Genomic DNA, 25,843 nt, shown 5'->3' on the forward strand with positions numbered 1-25,843 from the left:
CCCCGCCCCCCAAGAGTTCCCCCCCTCTTCCTCATCCTCCCCCCCCCCTTCCACTCCCGTTGCCTCTCCACCTCGCCCCTCTACCTCTGTTGCCCCATCCCGCCCCTCTTCTCCACCGCTCTCCCCAGCTCCTTCTCCCCCCCCTCCTACTCCAGTTCCACAGTCGACCCAGGGGACAGGGCCTTCTCCGGCGGCTAGGAGATCTCCTGGCAGCGCCTTTGCCACGAGTCGCCTAGCGAGAGAGGGTCAGCCTTTCTTACGGCCCCCTCTGCAGATTCAGACATCTTCCCTTGCAGCTATCCCTCGTGGTCTGACGAGCATTGACATCCGGCGTTGCTGGGACTTCTTCGACTACGGCTTCACTCGTTTTCTCGGCGATTCCGCAGTAGACCATGAGGCAGCCTGCTTCAGGATCCATGCTTTGTTCCTTGCCGCTAGGGGGACAGAGGCCTTGGACTCAACAATTGGTTTCTCCTTCCCCCTCTGTGGCAGGGCCGAGACAGAGTGGACCCTCGACTCAGCGTTGGGATGGTTGCATACACAAATTCTAGAGTTCTCTCACCACACGCGAGAACTTGGAGTTACAGATATGCTACAGACTTTGTGGCCATTGGCCAAGTTTGCGGTGACACCCCCAGACTCAGCAGGATGTAGGCACATTGTGGTGTACTTCTTTGCTGATACGCAGTGTTTGCCTTGCTATGTATACATTCATGAGGACTCCTGGACAGAGGAGGTTGCTTTACGCACGGCTCGCTCTGCTTGGGCTTGGGCTAGGCGCTCACTGCAGTAACGCCTATCTAGAGGACGCTCGGATGCGGATTACTCCCCATCCAGACCAGCCTTGAAGATAGCCCGTCTAGCTGCTGCGGCAACATCTGTTCTCTCTCGCTCCCCACGAGGATCGTCTCATGGAATGTGCAGGGACTAGGTGGGCCCTAGTTTCAGCGTCAGCGGGGCCGATTGTGTCAGGAGCTTTAGCGTTGCCTTGTGGGAGGAAAGATTGATCTCCTTATGCTTCAGGAGCACCATCTGTGTGAGAGCCGCATTCGGCGATGTGGTCAGATTTTGTGTGGATGATATGATACCTTTTGGTCAGCTGCTTTTGGACCTGGAGGCATCCAGGGTGGGGTATGTATGACTATTGCGGACTCATTGCAGCAGGCCATTGTGTCACAAATGTGGGCACCACGTGCCAATAGAAAAGAACAGACTGAACAGACTTTTAGCACTTCAATAACAACTGAACTGAAAGAGAGAGACGACACGCGACACGGAGTGGCGGAATTCCACCCCAGAGAGTATTGGCCCCAAACCTTGGCGCCCCTTTCGGTATTTCTTTATATTGCATCATCAAAGTACAAGCCGGTACTCCAAACTCTGCACCTTCGTACTGAAGCATACCAGAGAATGAGCCCTAGCCTCATATTTAAAGGCCCTTGGCCTGAAAAGCAGTTATAATAAAAAGCCTTTAAAACTCAAAAGCTTCTGGTTCAAAAGCAAAGCCAAAAAGCTGCCAGCGCAATTTACGGAAATCCGTACAGCCTGCCATGTCATCAGCCAGTGCAATTTTCGGAATTTGTCTGCTGCCTTAGGGTTAGGGTTAGGGTTTTTGGCAGAAATTAGGGTTGCAGGTTTTAGGGTTAGGGTTTTCAGAATTAGGGTTTGCAGCAATTAGGGTTTCTTGCAGAAATTAGGGTTTGCAGGTTTTAGGGTTAGGGTTTTCAGAATTAGGGTTTCAGCAGTTAGGGTTTTTGGCAAAAATTAGGGTTAGGGTTTCTGCTCTCGGGCAACCACATCATCACTTCTTCTGTTACTTGTTCTTCTTAGGGTTTAGGCCCCTCGGCCGACATGTGCAAGTTGGCTCCCTTCTTCAGGGCTTTGACACGTCAACAATTTGTTACACATTGTGGGTAGAGGGATTATTGTGCCAGGCAAGGCTCAATGGATTACTATGCAAGTTCAGGGTGGCCTTGTGGATTTCCTGAACATCTATGCGTCCAATGTGGCGAGTGCTCGTGCAAAGTTTTGGTCACTGATTGTTGAGTCTTTGCCGCAGGCAGATCATTGGTGCATAGGAGGGGCTTCAACATGTTGGAGGACCCTTCGGACAGGATTGGTGGCAGCCATGCTACTGTGCATGGAGTCGAGTTGGCAACTTGGGAGAGGTTGTGTATGACTTTGAGGGTCTCGGATGCATGGCAACACTCTGGTTTTGTGAGGCCCCCAGACAGTCTTGCCTTCTCTAGATCGGACCGTAGAGTGGGAGGAGTGAATCTATCGTGGATAGATCGGTTCTACACTAGTGACCACTTCAGTGACTTGGGAGGATCAGTGGGCATCCTGGCAGGGATCTCCTTCTCGGACCATGCACCAGTGATCCTCACAGCGGCAGACAGGCAGAGGAGTGGGAGCACGATGCTTCGCATCCCAGAGAGGGTCTTGTTGGACTCAACACTCAGAGAGAGGGTAGAGGCTCTCTGGATAGAGGGCATGGACAGACAGGATTCTCCTGCAGACAGAGTGGCCTCAGGCCTAGCTCAGATTAACCACTTTTTTCTTCAGGAGTCCCTGGCTCTCCGGGCTGCAGCGAGAGAAGCGGAGCAGCGTCTCAGACGAGGCATTGCTTCATTACAGAGTGATGCAGGAGTAGCATTTAGACAGTCCATGGTTGGAGGAGCAGCTACAGCAGGCTCGACAGGAGCTTGCTAGCACACAGGAGAGGCGTCATGAGTTTGCTTTCCACCAGCAGGCATCTCAGTGGACTCAGGTGGGTGACAGAGTGACTGGTGCTTTTTCTGAGACAGTGGGACCTTGGCACTTGCATGCCAAGGTCAGTAAGTTCAGGAGGCCCGATGGGTCAGTTGCTTGTGAGCCCGAGGATATGCGTGTAGTTGCTACTGACTTCTACGGTGAGTTACTGTCTGCTGAGCCCCAGTCAGAGCGGCAGGATGCATGCAGGGAGCAGGTTTGGGCACAGATGCCATGTCTTGTGACCGAGGAGATGCGTCAGAGGCTAGAGATGCCACTTCAGCTTGAGGAGATGCACACGGCTCTTAGGGCCCTCCCCCGTGGTAGCTGTCTAGATGAGGATGGGTTGACTCCCAGCTTTTTCTTGGAGTACTGGGACTTGCTTGGCCCAGATCTCTGTAGTGCTTTTCAGTACATTTTGCACACAGGAGTGATGCCTGACAGCATGAGTGAGGGCCTGATCTACCTCATTCCCAAGGAGGGTGGCTCCTTGGATGAGATTCGACAGTGGCGCCCCATCACCATCCTCAACTCAGCCTACAGAATTCTTGCCAAGGCTCTGAGTTTGAGGATTCAGCCACTTTTAGAGAGCCTTATACATGGGACTCAGACAGGTTTTGTCAAGGAACGCAGTATCCTTGACAACATCTTTACTTTCTGGGAGGCTTCTGCCCTAGCACGGCTCCATGGTGAGGACCTTGTGATTCTTCTTCTTGGTTGACTGGGACTTTCTAGAGGGCACTCTACGCAAGATGGGCTTCTCAGATGCTTGGATCAGAGGGGTTTCAGCCTTGTACAGACAGGCTCACAGTCAGGTGCTTTTGGCAGGAGGTAGAGGTGATCGCTTCACGCTTACACGCTCGGTCAGACAGGGCTGTCCTCTTGCCCCCTTTCTCTTTCTGTTCTATGCGGAGGCGATGAGCAGATTTTTGGTGTCACAGCAGGTTGGTCTACGGGGCTTAGCACTCCGTATTCGGGGAAATGAGCTACTGGACGCTGAGTTTGTGACTCAGCCTTGTACTTAGATGGCAGGAGGCCAATCTTCACAGATGTGAGCAGGCTTTGGAGACCTTCTGTTGTGCATCGTGCGCACTGATGAACTGGAGAAAGACAGTGGCTTTCTCGGTTGGTAGTGCTCCTGTGCCAAATTGGATGCCAGGAGAGGGTTTCAGGTGGATTCCCCCAGGGACTGCAGTTTGGTACTTGGGTTGTCAGGTTGGTTTGGACTTGTCTCCCGAGCAGCAGATTGCTCCCCTACTCCTGTCCATCAAGAGAAAGTTGTTACATTGGAGCTCAGCACGAGTTTCTTTGGTTGGCAGAGTAGTAGTTGCAAACCAGGTGTTGTTGGTGACCATGTGGTACATCACTTCTTGCTGGATCTTCTCGAGTTCTTGTATCAGCCAGGTAGAGAGGCTGATCAGGAACTTCCTTTGGTCAGGACGTGACACTGAGATAGCCCGAGCCAAGGTGGCTTGGCAGGTCATCATGCTTCCTTGTTCTCAGGGAGGGCTTGGGATCATTGATCCAGCACAGCAAAGTAGAGCCCTTCTTGGGAAGTTCATAGTCAGAGGACTTCTTCCAGGTGAGGAGCCCTGGAAGGAGTTCTTGCTGCAGAGGCTTCGTGCCAGGGTGCCTCAGTTAGGAGGCCCTTGGCAACCTTCGACCAGATGGATCTTTACAGAGATGCGCAGAGTTGGCTTGAGCAGGAGACTGGAGGACTGCTTCGCTGTGAGTTTGCTTCGATCTTGGGAGCTCTTACGGCGTGGCCTGGAGCAGAGACAGCCGACGTGCACGAAGGAGCGCCTACGGTAGTCCCTCGTCTGGAACCCCATGGTTAGCACTCAGAGAGGCCACTTGGTTGGTAGTCGGCCTCATGTTTTCTGGGGTCCCATGGCAGCAGGTCCAGCACGCTCTCTAGGTGACTGGCTAGAGTTCACAGGTTTGTCAGAGGAGGTGCAGGGTTTTCAGCTACAGGGCATGAGAGGTGTGCAGAGCATGTGTCAGGACATCTCAGAGTCAGTTCCAGCTGAGTGGCTCACGCCTCTCGAGCCAGTAGCACCCCGATGGATGGGATCCTTCACACGACTGGAGGTTCTCATCTCAGTCAGGGCCTGCTCAGAGACTGTCCCAGCCCTGTTCTTCGAGCTTCAGGGTGGGGGACGACTGCAGCGAGTTACAATAGAGGCCCCGCAAGTAGCAGAGTGCTGTTTCCAGAGGATCCGAGTAGTGGGCATATGTGGGAGGACTTGCGTCATAGACCCTGATGCAGCAGCTCTTGAGACTGGACACTGGAGGCTATGGGCTTGGGAGTGTTGTCCACTGGCACGAGTACAATGGGATCCTGGTGAGTGGCTATGGAGGGCATAGTTACCCGGAACGCGGAACGGGAACGGCAACGGGATCCCCGCGGAACGGGGGAACGGCTAGGGGTCCGGAACGGGAACGTCGCGGAACGGGAGGTATAAAAAACACCCAAGTAGTGCAATTTTTAGCTCCTTGTGTTTAAATACAAGGAGTATTAGAGTGCTTTGACTCTAATACTCACAAAAAACTCGTTTTGAACACCATTCAACCTTGCTATGACTAGATGATGAGAGAGAGAGAGAGAGAGAGAGAGTGAGAGTGAGATGGAGAGGGAGAGATTTGAGAGAGTGGGAGGGAGAGGAAGAGAGCTTGAAGGCTTGAAGCCTTGAGCCTTGAGAGAGTGAGTCTTGAGAGGGAGAGATCTTGAGAGTGAGAGGGAGAGAGCTTGAGCCTTGAGGATTAGCTTGTGAAGAGAAAGGGGGAGGGGGGTGCATTTTATGAGTCCTTGAGGCCTTGCACACTTTCAAAAGAAGCCCACACATTTACTTCAATTTTTTCAATTTTTGCCAAATTTGTTTGTAGCCGTTGGCCGTTCCAAGGGCATTCCGGAACGGTCCGGGGGCGTTTCGGAACGTTCCAGAACGGCCGTTCCGGTTTGCATTGGCCACCCGGAACGTCAGACATTCCGGGACGTTCCGGAATGTTCGAGAAGGGAACTGCCCCCCGGAACGCCGGAACGGGGGCTAGGGGGCGTTCCCCGGTAACTATGATGGAGGGACCCCTTCTCTTCTGCAGACCACCCAGGAGTCCCTTTCTTTCAGTACACTGTTCGGCTTGGATGTCATATAGTTGCAGCACAGAGAGAGGCCCGACCCGCTGCACCACGTCATTGGCAGGAGGAGGGTCTCACAGTCGAGTTCTTGGCAGCCTTTTGGGAGAGGCTCTGGGACTCCAGACAGCCAAGGCACGTCACCTTGTTCCAGTGGTGGCTGGTCGCACACAGAGCTACAGCAGTAGGGAGTTGGCTAGTGCATGGTGGTCTCTCGGCCACATGTACAGCTTGTGACCATTTGGTGGAGAGTCAGCGTCACGGTCTTTGGGACTGTCCCTCGGCTCAGTAGGTGTGGCTACGAGTTCTTCGGCTGATGCCTACTTTCTCCACGGCTCGACACTACACTTGGGGGGCAGCGGCTTGGTCCACTCTCACGGGCCCGGCACTTCAGTTTGAGCTATCTTCCACCAGCAGGATGATAGTGATACAGGGGGGGCGGCCTATACTCCAGCCTCCTACAGAGCTTACTCCACAGGAGTGGTGCAGTGAGAGAGAGGAGTGTTGGGAGCTCATCAGTGGCCTGACACTGTGGTTCATCTGGCGGGCCTGCTGTTTCCGCATCTTTGAGGCTCGCCCTGTGCCACCAGCAGAGACTGTTCGTGACTTTTGGCTAGAGCTGATCCATACTCTCAGAGGACAGCTTGAGGGACTACAGGGCAGCTCCGACCGCATGCGGGAGCGCAGCGAGGCTTTCCTCCGACTTTGGCGCCTTGGGCCTTTCTACACCATTGTCCAGGGTGTGCTCAGATGGCACTACCGTCCACCTGTGTGGCTCTTCCCTCCTCCCATCTCTTGATTTAGCCTCATTGTATATATGCTGTTTTTTCATTGGGAGAGTCTCCCCATCATGCTTGTTGTAGCCCTCTCTTGCAGCGGTGGTTGTAGCCTTATGGGCAGTTTTCATTAACTAATAGAAGGATCTTTTTCTCGGAAAAAAAAAGTGAATGGACATTGTGCGTGCAAGTGTATGAGACTGAAAGATAGAGAGAGAAGAGAGATACGACACCAGAGACGTAAAACCCTCTTCCGAAGGCCCCACTCTCGTCGGCGAGAGTGGTCTACTTATGATTGCACAATCTGGTACAATGGGAATGCATGTGACTGATGCAAGTCTAGGCTATGTCGGCGATGACGACAGGGATGGTGACACCGGTCCAAGGGCTGAAATCTGCAAGTGAGTATCTGCTGTCCAAAAACGCTATGGGCTGAAATCTGCGACTAGTCCAAAAACGCTGATTTGGGGGCTGTTTACGGCGGGTCTTTGACGCTGAAAATCTGCAGGTTTAGGGCTGAAAACTGATGATCTTCAAGGATGAAAACTAAGGTCTTTCTGGGGTTGAATCTGCTACCTTTTTAGGGCTGTACTTGCAGGTTCTCCATGTTGAAAAATGCTGCTGATGTAGATAAAAAACGCTAGCTTGCTGGTTTCAAAAAGGCTAGATTACTGGCTGAATCTTCTGGCGATGAAGGCTGATGCAAAAACGCCAATGCTGATGCAAAAAAACGCTAGGGGAGGTTCTTCTTGCTACTCGCTTGGAGGGAAGTCCACCAAGGGGTCTTGTTGAGAAGTGGCCTGCTGAGCTTGGCTCCTTTTACCTCTTCTACTAGAAAGTGCTAACTCTAGTTTGCTCATATACAAACTTAGCAAAATTGCCCTACCTACTTTCCAACAAAAGTCACTTAAAAATAATAAGTGAAAAATGTCAAAAATAGGGAAAATAGGCTGAATGCACTGGAAAATTCCCTGAATGACTCTGATGGATTCTGATGGGAATACTGATGATCATGCTGTGTGCAACCAGAGGATATGCATCTACACTACGTGACTGGGCATGCACGGTCTACGAATAGACTCACAAAAGTGCCAGATCACTTCTAAATCTAGACTGACTGGACTTACTGTGAACCCTGATCATGTTGTAGCTTGTCCACGGACACATAGGGTTGGATGTGTCACGTGACACGTCTCCACCTATTGAGTACGAAAGAATGGAGGTGCAGCGTCAATAGCAGGTTGATGCTTGTGCCCAGTAGATGCCTCAATACTCCAAGGATTCTCAATGTGTAAATTTTTGGTCAAGCACCCACTTTACGAGATGCATTCCTGATGGCGTACCGCCATCCTTTTACCTTTGAAGTCAGCTTTGCAAAAAACGACTACATCAGGGACTTCCGCTCAGAAGGTGTGCTCAAGATGCATTCAAAGAAGCAGTAGAACAGCGAGTTAGCAGACTCATGAAGACCAAGAAGCAGCCGCGGAAACAGAATTGAGCAATAGACTATCCAGGCTACTTGGGTCGGAGATCTACTTCTGAGAATGCCAAAAAGGCAAAGAAACGTTTGAGATTCAAGGGTATTATCACTTAATTTCCATCCTCTTTTGATAGCTCGGACAATTCTTCTTCCTCTGAGTCTAGTGACGAGACAGGAAGAGGAGAAAGACTCAGAGACATTGTAAAGGCAAGAAGAAGGCAAAGAAGAGCTGATCCTACTGACGATCCTGGAAGTATTTTGACAGTACAGATGAGGTTTCTTCCTCCTTAGACAGTTCTGATTTTGATGAGCCGATGTTTTCAACCAAGAGGAAGTACATTTACAAAGCCAACCGATATGATTTTCTCGAGGATAAGGGCAAGAAGCCCAAGGATTTTAAGGAGGGTGGGCAAGCAATAAAGTTCGATACATTTTCTGGCTTTAAGGATACCCACAAGGCCCTCGCTTTTATCCAACACTTTGACATAGCCTACTCTGAAGGACGCTACTCAAAGCATTCCAAGGTCCGAAGGGTGGCATCTTACCTCAAGGGGAACACACAAACGTGGTGGTCTACCGTGCTTCTACGGAGGGAGGCACCAACAGAGTGGCTACAGTTCAAGCGAGTTTTTACTTCTTCATGGCTCACTGATATATACGAACAAGAGGTGATCACAGCTTGGAATCCTCTGAGGATGACCAAGGAAGACACTAGACAGTTACTGTCAGAGATTCTGTGACACTCTTCTACCGGCTTCTTCTTTCAAGAAAATCACTTTCAAGCAATAGATTGAGCAATTTTGTTGTGGTCTACCTAAGGAGATATGGGATTATTTTATGTTGCGTAAGTTCGAGTCCATGCAACGACTGATGGGACACACAAAGCAAGGTTTGCAATGCACGGGGGTACTCTTACGTACTTTACAGACATATTGGTCACAGTTCAACCGGACAAGAATCGAACAATAGTGACAAAAGAAAGGGCAGGCAACAGAAAAGGAAACCTTCAGACCCTCGATTGTTAGTCGAGCAACGCACTGAATACTTCAAAGAGGGTAAATGTTACAGTTGTGGGGAACAAGGGTATGTATTTGCCAGGTGTCGCAACAAGGCACCTAAAGAACAGCCATAGGACAAGCTAGAGAGTTCTAAAGCAGCGGAGGAGCAAGCAAAGAAAGGAAAGACAAAAGCAGGACTAGTAGCAAATTTTGTGGGGACCATTCTTTTCTTTCAAGAAGGAAGGATGTCTCAAACTGCACGTGTCAAGACACTGAAGACCTAGCCAACCTGCAGATCCCGGCCGAGGGGCCTAAATCCTAGAAGCAGTAGAAGAAGAAGAAGTTCTCACCAGCTTGCAGTTCCTCGTCAAGAGGCCAAATCATCAAAGCTCTACCAACTTATTGGACCCCGTCCGATGGGGCCCAAAGTTAATAAAGAAGGATCCACACACACAAACCATAGCATAGCTGCTGATGATGTGCCAGTTGTATGGATGCAGCGATTGATTGTTGTACAAACAAGTTTGCGATTTGGGTTGATAGGTGCTGACGTGGCAGATGTACGGATCTCCGCGTTTTGTGCTGGGCTGCTGATGTGGCTGTTGTACGGACAACCTGAAAATGCGTTGGTAGCGTTTGAAGACCAGATGCTTTTGGGACTAGATGCTTTTTAGTTTGATGAGTTTCATGTACTGCTTTTCATGGCCAAGTGGCCATTAAATATGTGCAAAGGGCTCGTTCTCTGGCATGCTCTTGCGTGGAGGTGTAGAGCAAAGAGTATCGGCGTTGTACTGAGTTGAAGCAATATAAAGAAATACGAAAAGGGGCGCCATCGTTTGGGGCCAGTGCTCTCTTGGGGTGGAACTCCGCCGCTCCGCGTCTCATGTGTCATGCATCTCTTTCAGTTCAGTTGTTATTGAAGTGCTTAAAGTTTGTTCCATTTGTTCTTTTTGGCACGTGGTGTCGTCCCGTTACATTTCACCATTTTAGGAGTGGTCCTTTCTATTGAAAAATTCTAGATCCATGTGGAACCAAGAATTTGTCACTACTATGCATGGTGGAACCGATGGTTATATTATCTATGGTGACTACCATGAGTCTATACCCTAGCACTTTTCTTTAAAAGTGAATCTGGGCTTATCCAAGATTCATCTAGATGTATAGATAGTAGCAAAAGGCCATACACGAGTGCTTGTTTACCAGACCTACATAAGTAGTAGCCATTGGTGTTTTACTTCCGATATACATTCTAGGCATGTAAGCGTGAGATGGGGTGTCCTATGTCCATCTGAGCTGAGCTCACAAACCCTCAATCTTTGGTCCTTAAGATTTGGAAAACGGTTTTGTAGATCATGCAAGATGAGCACCATGCGTACATGCTTACATTTTATTCAAGTTCATAGATCATGCAAGATGAGCACCATGCATACATGCTCACATATTTACAATTCATTATGCGGCTGGATGTCAATAATTTAATATGACAATATAAATTATTAGTCTTCAGCCTCCCTTTATGGTAGATGAGTCGACCATTTGCTTAGCTTGTTTCATGATCCTTAAGTGGAGATGGTAAGCTGAAAATTTGAAAGGTGAGTGGTTGGACTTTGTTTAGAAGAGTTTTAATTTTCTAAACAACATTGTGAAAGATGGAAAATTCAGGGGTATGATGATATGAGGTGGGAGTTCATGCAAAAGATGGCTATTGCAAGGTTTGGGGCTATGCTTAGTTTGTTGCTCAATAGATTCCAACAAACACTAGAGACGAACAACTAGACTCTTCTAGGATTTAAGAATTTGGTTTCGTGTCAAGGTTTTCGTCAAGTAGTTTCTCTAACTTATTTTGCCTTGCCCAAGCCTTTTCTGAAAGCATTTTCACGGAAATAATGGTTTTTTTAAATCTATTTTTTGTTTAGAAACAAATAAGGTGATTAAAAATTCCGTCTCTTGTGTGCCTTGCTTTTGTGTTTTTGTGAGTGTTTTAACCTCTCTTATAATTCACAAGTTCAGACTTTCTGACCTTATGAAACATAGACACTTCGTATTTCAGGTAGGCTGTCTCAACCTTAGTTTCCTTTTTCCCATTTATGCAGTATTTACTTGCCTTGGTCTATACTCTGCTTCACCCAAAGGCAACTATACTCCTGGGCTAGAGGTATTAGAGGCCTTAATTTCGCTTCTAGGGCTAAGTTTTTTTTATAAAAAATGTCGTGAGGTTGTGCTTCTATTACAGTTTGCAGGGTTGATCGAAGCGGTGGGGGTTGGTGTGAGTGAGAAGCAAATTGGGAGGAAGGTCTTTGGCATCACAAGATTTGGTGCCTATGCATCTCACATAAATGCAAACTTAAAATATGTGCAAGATGTGCCTGAGGGCTGGTCCTTCACAGAAGCAGCTGCTTTTCCTGTCCAGGTCCGAAAACATCTCTCTTTCCTTTTTTTCTCTTTTGACTTGAATTGCATTACATGCTGCTCCATATGTAGCCCTTGAATCATGGTTATCAAACCGACATTAGCACATGTTCATTAGAGAATGCTTTAGTGGATCATATGTTGATACCTAGTTTTAGATCCTACCTTGGGAAATCAAATATTGGTACCTACTTCTACACCCTCTATTGGGCATCGACGACATTAGTGGGGATGCCGTAGTATTTAGTCAATACTATGCATGATGGAGCTGATAGTTATATTGTCTTGTGGATGACTACCACGAGCCTATAGCTTGCATTTTCCTTTAAAGGTGAATCTGGCTTATCTTGGATTCATCTAGGTACATATAAATCATAACATTAATGGGGGATGCCTGTTGGTTTCACTATTTAGTTGCTGTTACAGACTGAGCTATGGATTTTAGTCTCGAACTTTACCCGAAAGGTCAATTTTAGCTGGCTTCTTAGATAAGAAGTTTCCACTACAACTGCGCTCATCATTGATTGTGCATTGGTTACTGCCATGCTTTTTGCGAGCTCAATAGTAATTTATTTTGATCGATGACTACAAACAAATTGAGTTAATATTTGAGCATATATACTTGTCTTGTTCTAGAAGGGCATCATGTTCCGTGCCTTGAGAATTGAGATACGAAGTCTTAATGGTTTAGTTGTTCCAGTTGTTTTCTATTAACAAGACACATGTTTCTCCCTTATATAATAGGAAACCTTTTATTGTAAATATGCTTGTGTCTGGAGTGCGATAATGATGCGATGACGAGGGTTTTGAAACTCTCTTTTAGCAAGAGAATTCATATGCAAGGCTAGTGTTTCTTGTTTGATTACCGTTACTATATTTAGGTAATGATGTGTAGGAAGGCACTTAGGACCACCGGGACCTCTTGTTTTCATTGCATGTTTCCATCAGCAACACAAGGTACATATAACAATGAAATCATATGTGATGGCCTACATGAAACTCTTAACTTCTAAAGAGAAAGAAAGACTATGAAAGCTAAAGAAACCTTCAGGAGAATAAAAAAATACGAGATAAAGAAATGAAGCATGCTCACGCTCAGAACCTCTTTATATAGATAGAGAATATAAAGTTTTTTGACTTTCCATTACCTTAAGGCTTTTCATCTCCTACACAATGACCCTTCGCTTTTGTATTCTAGATGTTTTGCAAGGTTTTTGATTTTTCTGAAATGGTGGGGACCTAATCCTCTGCTCTGACAGTGAACTAACGAGAGCCAATTTAAATGGGTTTCTACTATATAGTTATTTTTGGATTGTGATGATGGCAATTGTGGTTGCATGAGTTATTGCTATTTTTTTGGAATCTTGAAAGAATCTAGTTTTTCTTTCTCCTTCCTTATTTTCTTCTTGCATGTGTAAAGGGGCTCACTATAATCTATGCTATTCGGGAGTTAGGGGACATGAAACAAGGTCAAACACTGCTTCTTCATTCAGCTGCTGGAGGATGTGGCTCTCTTGCTTTGGGTATATGCAAAGAGCTCAAGATAAATGTCATTGGGACAGTCGGACACGCCAATAAGGTATTGCTTCAATTTAATAGTTACTGATTATTATCAAACAATCAAGTGGCTATTGGTAGATGCTTTCAAGAATAACTGCCATTAAATATGAATATAAATATAAACAAACATAATATATAAATGTGTGTGTGTGTGTGTGTGTTGCTGTTTTTAAACTATTTACTTATACACAAAAGAACAAGATAGTTCAAAAGACTGGCTTTAGACAAGGGACAACGTATAGTACGAAAAATGACTCAATCTTTGATTCAGTTTTGTACATAAATATGAGAATGAGGTATCATTCTAATGACTTTATTCATGTGGTAAATTGCAATGCTTGTATACAATGTGAGGGTTAGATAGTCAATGTCGGACAACAACAAAGCAAAAAGAGATCCTAAGAGAAGATAGAGTCCTCACTTGCATCCATGCAAACTAGACAACAGATATGTTAGCCTTGAATACTTTTTACAGATGTCGATGGACTCCATTAGTTGTTATCCATGTCCATCTTACAACCTTTTTTTAAACCAAGTGTCCAAAGTAAATCTGTTTGTTTAGCTTTAAGTCTAAGGTTTCCTTTCTTTCTTTGTTCCTTTTCAAGTTCATTTTTAACTTGTAATGAAAAAGGCACTTATGCCTAGAAAGTTGACAGGTGGAGAGAGGCTAATGGGGCCACATGAGTTGCGGCATCACCTCTATCAATGTGAAGCTTGAAGGGAAGCATGAGGTAGAGCAAACGGCCACTGCAAAGAAAATGGTTAGCACCGTCAGTGAGAGGGTTCATGAGAAGAAAGAGCAGCTACAGAGAATGAATGCAGACATGCACAAATAGGAAGGTCTCTCAGATGGCATAGCTGTATTTTGAAAGAAACTGGCAGATTCTCAGTGTCAACTGGAAGCAATAGAGGCAGCGGGTGAAATGCAAACACGGAGGAAATCATAAGACTCCGTGCTGACATTAAAGCTACAAAGGAAGTTTTACAGCTTCTAGGAGCTTTAGAGATGCGTGACTTAGAGAAATGTGCGACAACTTGCTAGGCAGAGAGGGATAGGGTGCAAGAATTGCTTGACCAGGATGCCCACAAGCTGGAGTTCTGCAAAGACATACTTAAAATGCTAGGGCAAAATCATGTGTACACAATTCATCCATTTCCCCCGTCAGATAGTTATAGTCCTCCCTTGTGATCCTTTTTTGATGCCACATGCTACTCTTTTAATATTGCCGAAGTATAGGATTGAATTGAGATGAAAAATTTGAGTTTAGTATAGCCGTTCCGCAACCATGGCATACATCAAAGACCCACAAGGTGATGCATAAGGAATACTTTTCATAGCATGGACAGTTGCAGTATCTTTTGGGCAATCATGCTTGCTAAGTTTTGTGTGTGGAGGTAACGGCAAACAAGAGGCTTAGCATCAGCCATATTAAATTTCTCAAAGTGCCTTTTTGATGTACTTGTCTTGAGAAAGGAATAAAAGACGCTTCTTTCTATCCCTTGCAATGCATATACCCAAAATATGTTCAATTGCACCTAAATCTTTCATAGAGAAGGTTGAATTTAACTCCTTTTTCAAAGCATTCAAAGTTTTCTTATGCTTGCCTGCAATCAACATATCATCCACATATAGGACTAGCACAATAAGACTACCATCAGGAGCCTTTTTAGTGTAAAGACAATGATTAGCATGACTACGTTTGAACCCATGGTTGAGCATAAAAGTACTTTTTGTACCATTGCCTAGGGGCTTCTTTCAGCCCATACAAGCTGCGTTTCAGTTTACATACCAAATGCTCTTTCCCTGGAATGACAAAGCCCTTAGGCTGCAACATGTACAGCTCCTCATCCAAGTCACCATGTAAGAAAGCAGTAACTACATCCATTTGATCCAACATGAAATCCAAGAGAGCACATAAAGCAAACAAAACCCGGAGCGTAATCACCTTCACCACAGGTGAAAAGATCTCTTGGAAGTCTATGCCTTCCTTTTATGCATAACCCTTAGCAACCAAACGTGCTTTGTACTTGGGTTTGTTATCAACACATTTGACCTTATAAACCCACTTGTTAGGAATAGCCTTCCTACCTTTGGGCAAAGGTACAAGCTCCCATGTATTGTTTGCATACAGTGACTGCATCTCAGATTTCATAGCAAGTTCGACTTACTTTTGTCTTCACAAGACTGGGCCTCTTTGTATGTAAGAGGCTCCCCTTCATCTGTCAACAAAATGCAATCTTCTAACACGTGTAGACCTTCTCACCCAATGATCTGCATCAACGAGTAATGGGTCTACATTGTCCAAAATGTGTACACCATCAATTGGCGGCTGATTTTCAGCATTACCTCGTTGCTGTAATTCATTTTCAACATGCTGGTCATGTGGTATAATCCTATTTTGTGCATTTATTTGTTGTCCATTGTCTTCTGACAATTGCACAATAGGTTGCTGCTCATTTTCAGCATCAAAAGGGGTCAAATTTTCAGCCAAAGGTGGCTTTATGGCTGGCTGATTTTGCTGAAACTTGACCTTCTTTTTGTCAATGTCTACATGTGCAACATTTTTCAACAATTTAACTTCATTGAAAACTACATCTTGGCTGCGTATTATCTTCCTGTACTGAGGTATCCAAACTCGGTAACCCATCTCTCCCTCATCTCCATATCCCATGAAGATGCCCAATATGGATTTCATGTCAAGTTTGGTCCTCTGATCAACAGGTACATGCACAAATGCATCGCAACCAAAGACTCGTAAATGGTCATATGAAGCCGGTTTGCCAAACAAAACCTCTTCAGAGATGCCATTATCTAACGCACGATTCGTAGAATGATTGTGCATATGAACTGCAGTTTTAAGAGCCTTTCCCCAAAACTCTTGAGGGAGATTAGCCGTGGACAACATGCATCTCACTCTCTCACAAATTGTGCGATTATATCTTTCAGCCACACCATTAGATGATGGATTATAAGGGGTTGTCAATTCCCGCTTAGTACCATACATCTCACAAAAACTGTTAAACTCACGTGATACATACTCTCCTCTATTATCCGTCCTAATATCTTTTAACTTCAAGCCCTTTTGTGTGGTCACAAATACATGGAACTTTTTGAATGAGTCAAGTACATCGCTTTTACTTTTTAGTACATACACCCACGTCTTTCTACTATGATCATCAATGAAAGAGACAAAGCACCGTGCATCTCCATGTGAATTCACAGGCATAGTGCAAACATCAGAATGTACTAAATCAAGAACATGCAATTTGCGAGTGACACAAGAGGAATAAGAGAACTTCACTTGCTTTCCATAGATACAATCATTACAAAAATCAAGGCCAGGGCCTTTTACATCAAACTTTTCCAAAGAGGAGAGAACATCAAGCCCTTTTTCACTCTTGTGCCAAAGCTCCTTGTGAGAATGAACTTCAGCCACAGCCAAAAACTTGTCAGGTAATGCCTTGCAATGTAAATAATAAAGAGTTCCCTTCTTGCTGCCCTTTACAATCAGCATAGAGCCTTTAAGCACTTCCCAAGAGCCACCACCAAACATAGTGTGATAACCTTTTACATCTAGCTGTCTAACCGAAAGTAGACTTTTCTTGATGCCAAGTACATACCTAACATCATGCAAAATTAGCTCTTGACCATTTTCAAGCGCCAAGTGTATAGTGCCAACGCCCTCAATCTCGCATGCATGGTTATTGCCCGAGTAAACTTTACCCAGACTACCTGCAGTGTATGAAGCAAAACACTCCAAAGATGGAGTAACATGAAACGAGGCACCATTGTCTACTATCCATGATTGTGACAAACCATGGTGTGCTGAAAGTAATGCATCAATTACTTGTGGTTTTGTGATATACATATCACTAGCCATTGCCACACTATCATCATGAAGGCACGAGTCAACAACAAGTGCATCATCCGTATCAACAATTTCTTCAATGACGACACTCGAAGCAACATTTGCCTTTTCAACTTCCTTGGAAGAAGAGTCATCATCATCACTTTTAGCATCATTAGAATCCTTCTTCTCTTGCCCTGCTGCTTCTTTCTTTCAAGTTCTTGCTTGTAGTACCTACAATCAGGCTTTTTATGCCCTTTGCGTCCACATTGATAGCATGTAACATCCTCGGACTTACCCCTGCTCTTACTCCTGTTCTTGCCTCTATTGTTTGTGTGACAAATTGCTGACGTGTCGACCTACTAAAGAACGGAGCTACCGGCCGAGGGGCCTAAACCCTAAGAAGAACAAGCAACAGAGGAAGTGTCACAGAGTGATGACGTGGTTGCCCGAGTGCAGAAAACCCTAACCCTAATTTCTGCCAGAAACCCTAATTGCTGAAACCCTAATTCTGGAAACCCTAACCCTAAAACCTGCAAACCCTAATTTCTGCCAGAAACCCTAATTGCTGAAACCCTAATTCTGGAAACCCTAACCCTAAAACCTGCAAACCCTAATTTCTGCCAGAAACCCTAATTGCTGCAAACCCTAATTCTGAAAACCCTAACCCTAAAACCTGCAAACCCTAATTTCTGCCAGAAACCCTAATTCTGGAAACCCTAACCCTAAAACCTGCAAACCCTAATTTCTGCCAAAAACCCTAATTGCTGCAAACCCTAATTCTGAAAACCCTAACCCTAAAACCTGCAAACCCTAATTTCTGCCAGAAGCCCTAACCCTAAGGCAGCAGACAAATTCCGAAAATTGCGCTGACATGATGACGTGGCAGGCTGTACGGATTTTCGGGATTTACGCTGGCAGCTTTTGGCATTGCTTTTTGGACCATAAGCTTTTGAGTTTGAAAGTTTTTCATGTAAACTGCTTTTTGGACCAAAAGCTTTTGAGTTTTAAAGGTTTTTTACTATAACTGCTTTTCAGGCCAAGGGCCTTTAAATATGAGGCTAGGGCTCATTCTCTGGCATGCTTCCTGGAGAAGGTGCAGAGTTTGGAGTACCGGCTTGTACTTTGATGATGCAATATAAAGAAATACCGAAAGGGGCGCCAAGGTTTGGAGCCAATATTCTTTGGGGTGGAATTCCGCCACTCCGTGTCGCGTGTCGTCTCTCTCTCTCTCTCTCTCTCTCTCTCTCTCTCTCAGTTCAGTTGTTATTGAAGTGCGAAGAGTTTGTTCAGTCTGTTCTTTTCTATTGGCACATGGTGCCCGCATTTGTGACAGTGGTATCAGAGCATCAGGCGTGTGCTTTTCTGAAAGCATACCGGTCCTACAAAAGAGCAGACAGAGCTTTATTCGAGGATATCTTCGCCCTCCAACCCGGACTTATTAAAGAGCAGACAGAGCTTTATTCGAGGATATCTTCGCCCTCCAACCTGGACTTATTAAAGAGCAGACAAAGCTTTATTCGAGGATATCTGCGCCCTCCAACCCGGGCTTATTAAAGAGCAGACAGAGATTTATTCGAGGATATCTTCGCCCTCCAACCCGGACTTATTAAAGAGCAGACAGAGCTTTATTCGAGGATATCTGCGCCCTGCAACCCGGGCTTATTAGCCACTCCCACCCTTCATCGCGCATCGGGCGCACTCCCGTCTTCACCGCAGTGTCTTACAGGGCATAAGCCAATTAAGATCCCTTGCAAGAGAAGGATCCAGATTTGTTTCAAGTCACTGTTTTTCTCAGAAGCAGTGCTATGCAGACGTTGATTTCTACAGCTACCAAGCAGCATACTCCAAGTACTTGGCAAGCTTTCAAGAAAATTTTTTGCCCGAAGTTATATCGTTTCTGACATCTTCCTTCAGAGTGCAACTTCTGGCAGAGTGGGGTATCCTGAAATGCTTGCCATGGAAACCCTAGCAGATTATAACTTGAAGTTTCTCGACATCTCCCAGTAGATGTCTCTTCACGAGTAGATGAACTTGGAGACCGAGTGCGATTGCTATCTTGAGACTACCATCGCCGCCAAAGAAACACTGTTTGTCCAAGAGCTGATGGACCATGCTGTGCTCGGCTACGACCTTATGGAAAAAACCTGACCCTAATTTTTGGTGCAGGTTTTAGGATGGAAAGTCAGTCGACTTTTCGAGCTCGACTGATGTCGAGATTGCTTTTTAAGTTTGAGTTCTGTTTGAGCTTGTTTGGTGATCCTGTTTGGTGATCCTGTTTGGAATTTGTTTTAAATGGATGGTATCTGTTTTGAACCTGTTTTGGTGCCGATTTGAATTGTTTGACTCTGGTTTGATATTGGTTTCAATGATTGGTGATTTTACTCATGGGTGGAGAAGTGGTAAATACTGTTTTGGTATTGTTTGAACCTCGGAACGACGCAGGCCGATGCCTAGGGAGCGTTTCGTTGTATGTTTGAAAACCTCCGAACGACGCAGGCCGATGCCTAGGGAGCGTTTGGTTGTATGCTTGTAAAATAATTGTTGGTGTGACTCCCGGCCCGGACCTGGATGGTTATGCGGGAGGAGTATTAAGAAGTCTTGGCAGTGGTTACTCTCAGCACCTCCAAACGACGCAGGCTGCGGTCTGGGGGGCGTTTGGTTGTAAAAGGCCTCTATATCTCCCGGCCCGGACCTTTTTAGGTTATGCGGGAGGAGTGATGAGGGAGTCGTTGAATATCTCCGGGCTCGGACCTTGTTAGGTTATGCGGGAGGAGTGTTCATCGGCAGCTTTATGTTTCTATGTCTTGTAACATGCATATGTGAGCATTTGTGTTGCATTGTGATGTGCCAAACAGTGAATATTCGTAATTGGATGAGATTGCCTGGGTATGTAATTTTAGTACATCAAGACACCCGAGGAAGATCAGTATACGGTCTGGGTGTGATGGCTAATTTTACTACGCCGGAATATCAAGAGTTCCGATCTGGACGAAAGGAGACGCTAACTCCTTGATCAAAACAGCCGATAGGAGCAGCTAACTCCTTGATCAAAAGAGCAGAAAGGAGAAGCTAACTCCTTAATAAAAAGAGCAAATTGATTGTCCCTCGGAATGACCCTCGGAAATTTTTGAACTAACTTGAGTTGTTTTGCAGATATGCTGTAATCGCGGACGATTACTCTCTTTCAAGAAGGGGAGATGTGACAAATTGCTGACGTGTCGACCTACTAAAGAACGGAGCTACCGGCCGAGGGGCCTAAACCCTAAGAAGAACAAGCAATAGAGGAAGTGTCACAGAGTGATGACGTGGTTGCCCGAGTGCAGAAAACCCTAACCCTAATTTCTGCCAGAAACCCTAATTGCTGAAACCCTAATTCTGGAAACCCTAACCCTAAAACCTGCAAATCCTAATTTCTGCCAGAAACCCTAATTGCTGAAACCCTAATTCTGGAAACCCTAACCCTAAAACCTGCAAACCCTAATTTCTGCCAGAAGCCCTAATTGCTGCAAACCCTAATTCTAAAAACCCTAACCCTAAAACCTGCAAACCCTAATTTCTGCCAGAAATCCTAATTGCTGAAACCCTAATTCTGGAAACCCTAACCCTAAAACCTGCAAACCCTAATTTCTGCCAAAAACCCTAATTGCTGCAAACCCTAATTCTGAAAACCCTAACCCTAAAACCTGCAAACCCTAATTTCTGCCAGAAGCCCTAACCCTAAGGCAGCAGACAAATTCCGAAAATTGCGCTGACATGATGACGTGGCAGGCTGTACGGATTTCCGTGATTTACGCTGGTAGCTTTTGGCATTGCTTTTTGGACCATAAGCTTTTGAGTTTGAAAGTTTTTCATGTAAACTGCTTTTTGGACCAGAAGCTTTTGAGTTTTAAAGGTTTTTTACTATAACTGCTTTTCAGGCCAAGGGCCTTTAAATATGAGGCTAGGGCTCATTCTCTGGCATGCTTCCTGGAGAAGGTGCAGAGTTTGGAGTACCGGCTTGTACTTTGATGATGCAATATAAAGAAATACCGAAAGGGGCGCCAAGGTTTGGGGCCAATACTCTTTGGGGTGGAATTCCGCCACTCCGTGTCGCGTGTCGTCTCTCTCTCTCTCTCTCTCTCTCTCTCTCTCTCTCTCTCTCTCTCTCTCTCTCTCTCTCTCAGTTGAGTTGTTATTGAAGTGCGAAGAGTTTGTTCAGTCTGTTCTTTTCTATTGGCACGTGGTGCCCGCATTTGTGATAGTTTGCATTATTCTTCTTTGCAGACCTGCCTCTTACATTATACGCTGACCTGCTGCTTTCACCACTGGTCTTTCTTCTAATCTCTTCATTGAGAATAGAACCTCGTACACTATCAAATGTCAAGGCAGCTTTTGCATAAGATGCACTTGATTCACAGGAGTTGTGTTCTCATACGTATCTGTCAATTTCTTCTAGATAGCATAAGCAGTGTCAAGACACTTAATGTTTGTGAGTGCATCATCAGTCACTGCCATCTTGATGTAAGCAATTGGTTTCTTGTTAAGTCTAGCCCAATCTTCATCTGACAAAGTTGCAGGTTTCACTTCCAAACGTGCATCATCGAAATCTTTCAGGAATAGGATTCTCTGCATTCTATCTTTCCACAAGTCGAAGCCAGAGCCGTCAAACCTCTTAATTTCAAAGAGAGACTTTGACTCACTGCTCGTAGACGCATTAGAGGCCATTTCGGTACAAAAAGACTCGAAAATTCAATGCTGTAATTTTATGATAGCAGGCTGAAAATTGAGATTTTAGCCTCTTATGGGCTCAATACTTAGTGTACAAGAGCAAGGGATGGTAATACTGTGTTACTGGCACTTTACCACAAGTGTGTAGCAGTAAAGAAGGATAAATTTCAGTAGTAAAAGTTGAAACTTCAGCACACAAATAGGAAATACAATCCTTGCATGAATACTCCCACTTTAGCAGTATAACCAAATCACATATGCATCAACCTCAAATCTGCAAATGGATTAAAAGCTACTGCAAAATGTATTTTTAGCAATACATCAACTCAATGGCGAGCATCCCGCGTGTAAAATACATAAATTTACATACATAAGCTTTCCGATGTGAATAAAACTGTGTTTTCTTGTAATTCTTGAGAAACTCAAGAATAAGCTTCAAATTCTCTGCTCAAAACTGTCCACAAATTGCAATACATGCTCAAATGTCTGCAAAGTAATGAAATTTCAGCAAAAGCCCTAAATATTTACAGTCTAATTTCTGAAATTCTTGCAAATTTCTGCAAAAGCCCCAATTTTCCTCAACCTGTAAATGCAATTTCCACCTGTAAAGCATCAAAATGTTGTGAAATTGCTGAAATTTCAGCCACCTATAAAATCCCCCTTTCTTCTGTGATTGATTTTGCTTGCTACTCCTTGTTGTATCGCGAAAGGAGACCCTCACAGTCTCAAAGCTTCATCAAGAAGCTGTGGACTGTAGTGAGAGGAGAGAGAAAGCTGAAAATCGTAGAGAGAGAGAGTGGGCTGAAATCGAAGAGAGAGAAAACGCCTATTGTTTGCTTCCCGGTGCAGAAACGTACTCGAAGCTGTGCTCTGATACCAGTTTGTTGGAGCGCTAGCAGCAGGAGGAGGGTAGCGCAGGCTGTTTTTGCAGAAGACGAACGTGAGAGAGAGAGAGAGAGAAGAAAAACCAACGCAAGTTATATCGTGTGCTCTGATACCTTTTTGTTGGAGCGCTGGGAGCAGGAGGAGGGTAGCGCAGGTTGTTTTTGCAGAAGACGAACGTGAGAGAGAGAGAGAAGAAAAACGTATGCAGGTTATATCTTGTGCTGTGTGCACACTTTGCAAATCATTATGTTTTATTATTGAGGGTACACACTATAGGGTCACTTAAGTGACCCTAGGGGCGGTTCACACCCAAAAAATAAAAGAATGTATACAATGGTGGCAAGAGGGTCTTTAGACCCAACATGAATAACTTTAGCCTTCATAAGAAATGATTGCATGGAACTTCCGGGTGGAAGCTTGATGGAAAATAACTGTCCAAGAAGGGTGACTACTCGTATCGTAGAATCCCGATCAAACATTCCAACGAGCTTGAACCACATATCGTTGGCAGTCTTCAAAGTTTGAATGGCTGGAGCAGTTTCCTTTGTAATAGATTCCGCAATGGTCGACATTGCCTTCGCATTACTCCCATCCCAATGGACACACTATTTTTGATACTCGTCATTTTGAAGGCAGGTGTACCTGTTGTTACCCTTGCCGAGAAGGGCCAAGTAATAATAATAAAGTTGTACCGATTTTTGGGACTCTGTCTGATGGGCCCCAGGTCATTAGAGATTAAATAAGGACCCACACACCTTGAGAAAAGTCTTGTGCAACTAGATGATGACGTGAAGGCCCTTACGGACGCTCCGGATTTTTTGCTAGCATGCTGATGTGGCACTGTCCAAACGCTTGTGTTTTACGTTGATAACGTTGTAGTTGTACGGATATCTGTGAAACGTGTTGGCAGCTTTGGGCGTTAGCTTTTGGATCAAATGCTTTTAGAACTTAAAGCTTTTCATGTTAACTTCTTTTAGAGACCAAGGGCCTTCAAATATGACCCATGGGCTCTCACTCTGACAGTGTTCCCGCGAGAGATGTAGAGCTGAGCCATGAGAGTTGTACCTTGTTGAAGCAATATAAAGAAATACCGTAAGGGGCGTCAAGGTTTGGGACTAGTACTCTCTTGGGGTGGAACTCCACCACTCCACGTCTCGTGTGTCGTGCATCTCTTTCATGCTCAATGTTATTTGAAGTGCTTAAAGTTGTTCGGTTTGCTCTTTTCCGCTGGCACGTGGTGCCCGTCCCATTACAGTGGTATCAGAGCTCTAGTAGTGTGCTTTTCTAAAAGCATATCGGTCCCACCAAAGAGCATCCCGAGCAAGATGGCGCTTCCATTTTTTTTCCTAGAATTTTTTATCAAAGTATCTTATCAGCCACTCCCAATGTCCCACCCTTAGTCCATCGCGCATCGAGCGTGCTCCCGTCTTCATCACTCTAACTTAAGGGGCATAAGCCATAAAGAACCCAAGACCACTTGCAAGGGAAGGAGTTTCTCTCGACGAATCCTACTCCTTGACATGAGCGGATCTTTTGGGCCATCACTTTTCTCAGACGAAGTGATATGCAGTGGTGGATGTCTATAGGTACCAAGCTGCACACTCCAAGAACTAAGCAAGCTTTCACCCGTAGTTACATGCTTTCTGAGATCTTCCTTCGGAGTGCAGCTTCTGGCAGAGTGGGGTATCTTGAAATTTTTGCCACGGAAACCCTAGTAGATAACAACTTGCAGTCTTTGGACATCTTTCAACAAGTGTCTCTTCTCAAGCTAATAACCTTAGAGATCCAGTGTGATTGCTATGTCTTGGGACTACCATCACTGCTAAAGGAACATTGTCTGTCCAAGAGCTTATGGACCATATTGCGGTCAGCTACAACCTTATGGAAGGAATCTAACCCTAATTTTTGGTGTAGGGTTTAGAATGGAAGGCCTGTCGACTTTCAAGCTCGATTGATGTCGAGAATGCTTTTTCGAGTTTGTTTGAAATGGATGGTATCTGTTTCAAACCTATCTTGGTGCGGATTTGAATTGTTTGACTCTGGTTTTAATACTGGTTTCAATGATTGGTGATTTTCTCCCTGGAGGAGTACTGAAGAGAATTGATGTTTGAGAATACTTGTACATACTCATGGCCCGGACCCTTGTGGTTGTTTATGAGGGGAGTATTGTTGTTGTTACTCATGGCCCGGACCCTTGTGGTTGTTTATGAGGGGAGTATTGTTGTTGTTACTCATGGCCCGGACTTGGATGGTTATTTATGGGGGGAGTACTAAGAAGTCTGAGCAGTGGTGCACCTCCAAGCGACGTAGGGAGGCTGCTGTGTGGGGAGGGTTTGTTTATAAAAGGCCCCTATATTTCATGATTAGGACCTCTTTTAGATTATTTGCGGGAGGAGTGATGAGAAAGTCGTTGAACAGCTCATGGCTTGGACCGGGATGGTTATTTGTGGGGGGAGTGTTCATTAGCGGCTTTATGTTTCTATGTCTTGTAACATGCATATGTGAGCATTTGTGTTGCATTGTGATGTGCAAACCTCTAAATATTCCTAATCAAGCCTGGGTATGTAATTTTAGTGCATCAAGACACCCATTCAAGATGAGCCTGGTCTGGGTGTGATGGCTAATTTTGCTACGCCAGAATATCAAGAGCTCCGATCTCGAATGAGAGTATCCTCCTTATTGGATGAGATTTTTCTGGGAAGCCAATGACCTAGGATATCAAGAGCTCCGATTTGGAATGAGAAAAGTGATTGTCCTTGGGAATGTCCCTCGAAAACCCGCGGAAACTTTTGAGCTAACTTGAGTTGTTTTGCAGATATACGGTAATCGCGGACAATTACTTTTTTTTCAAGAAGGGAGGATCTCACAAGACGGGCACCACGTGCCAATAGAAAAGAACAGACTGAACAGACTTTTAGCACTTCAATAACAACTGAACTGAGAGAGAGAAAGAAAGAAAGAAAGAAAGAAAGCTTTATTAACGTCTTCGAAAGGCCGAACTCGACCTATGAGACAATATCATATACATGTGTTGATGCTCTAGGCATCGGAAAATAAAAAAAGGGTACAAACTGAAATGAGCCTATGCTATGCAAAAGGGTGTGGTAGGGTGGTGCATGTGGTGTACAATGTATAGTGTGGGTCCTCGTGTCGAGGTGTGCTCACACATCATCAGGCTCAACTAGGGGCTGCAAGGTGATACCACCATGAGATGATAGGGAGGGTATCTAAAAACAAGCAACATATGTAGGGTAGAGAATGTGGTACATCGGTGGTGGCCTGCTCAGGTATCT

General features: G+C 45.2%; 1 protein-coding gene across 1 annotated transcript in view; it reads left to right on the forward strand.

Annotated features, from left to right (window-relative positions):
• LOC147428156 (uncharacterized) overlaps positions 1–25,843 on the forward strand; it is a 90,579-nt gene that overhangs the window by 59,144 nt on the left and 5,592 nt on the right. Inside the window, exons 4-6 of the mRNA XM_086496639.1 lie at positions 11,232–11,293; positions 11,372–11,548; positions 12,968–13,126. Of these exons, the coding sequence (XP_086352765.1) occupies positions 11,232–11,293; positions 11,372–11,548; positions 12,968–13,126 (398 nt within the window). The remainder of the gene's footprint in view (positions 1–11,231; positions 11,294–11,371; positions 11,549–12,967; positions 13,127–25,843) is intronic.

Source organism: Adiantum capillus-veneris, chromosome 23, assembly GCF_014529385.1.
Source record: "Adiantum capillus-veneris isolate H3 chromosome 23, ASM1452938v2, whole genome shotgun sequence".
Taxonomy (NCBI): Eukaryota; Viridiplantae; Streptophyta; class Polypodiopsida; order Polypodiales; family Pteridaceae; genus Adiantum; species Adiantum capillus-veneris.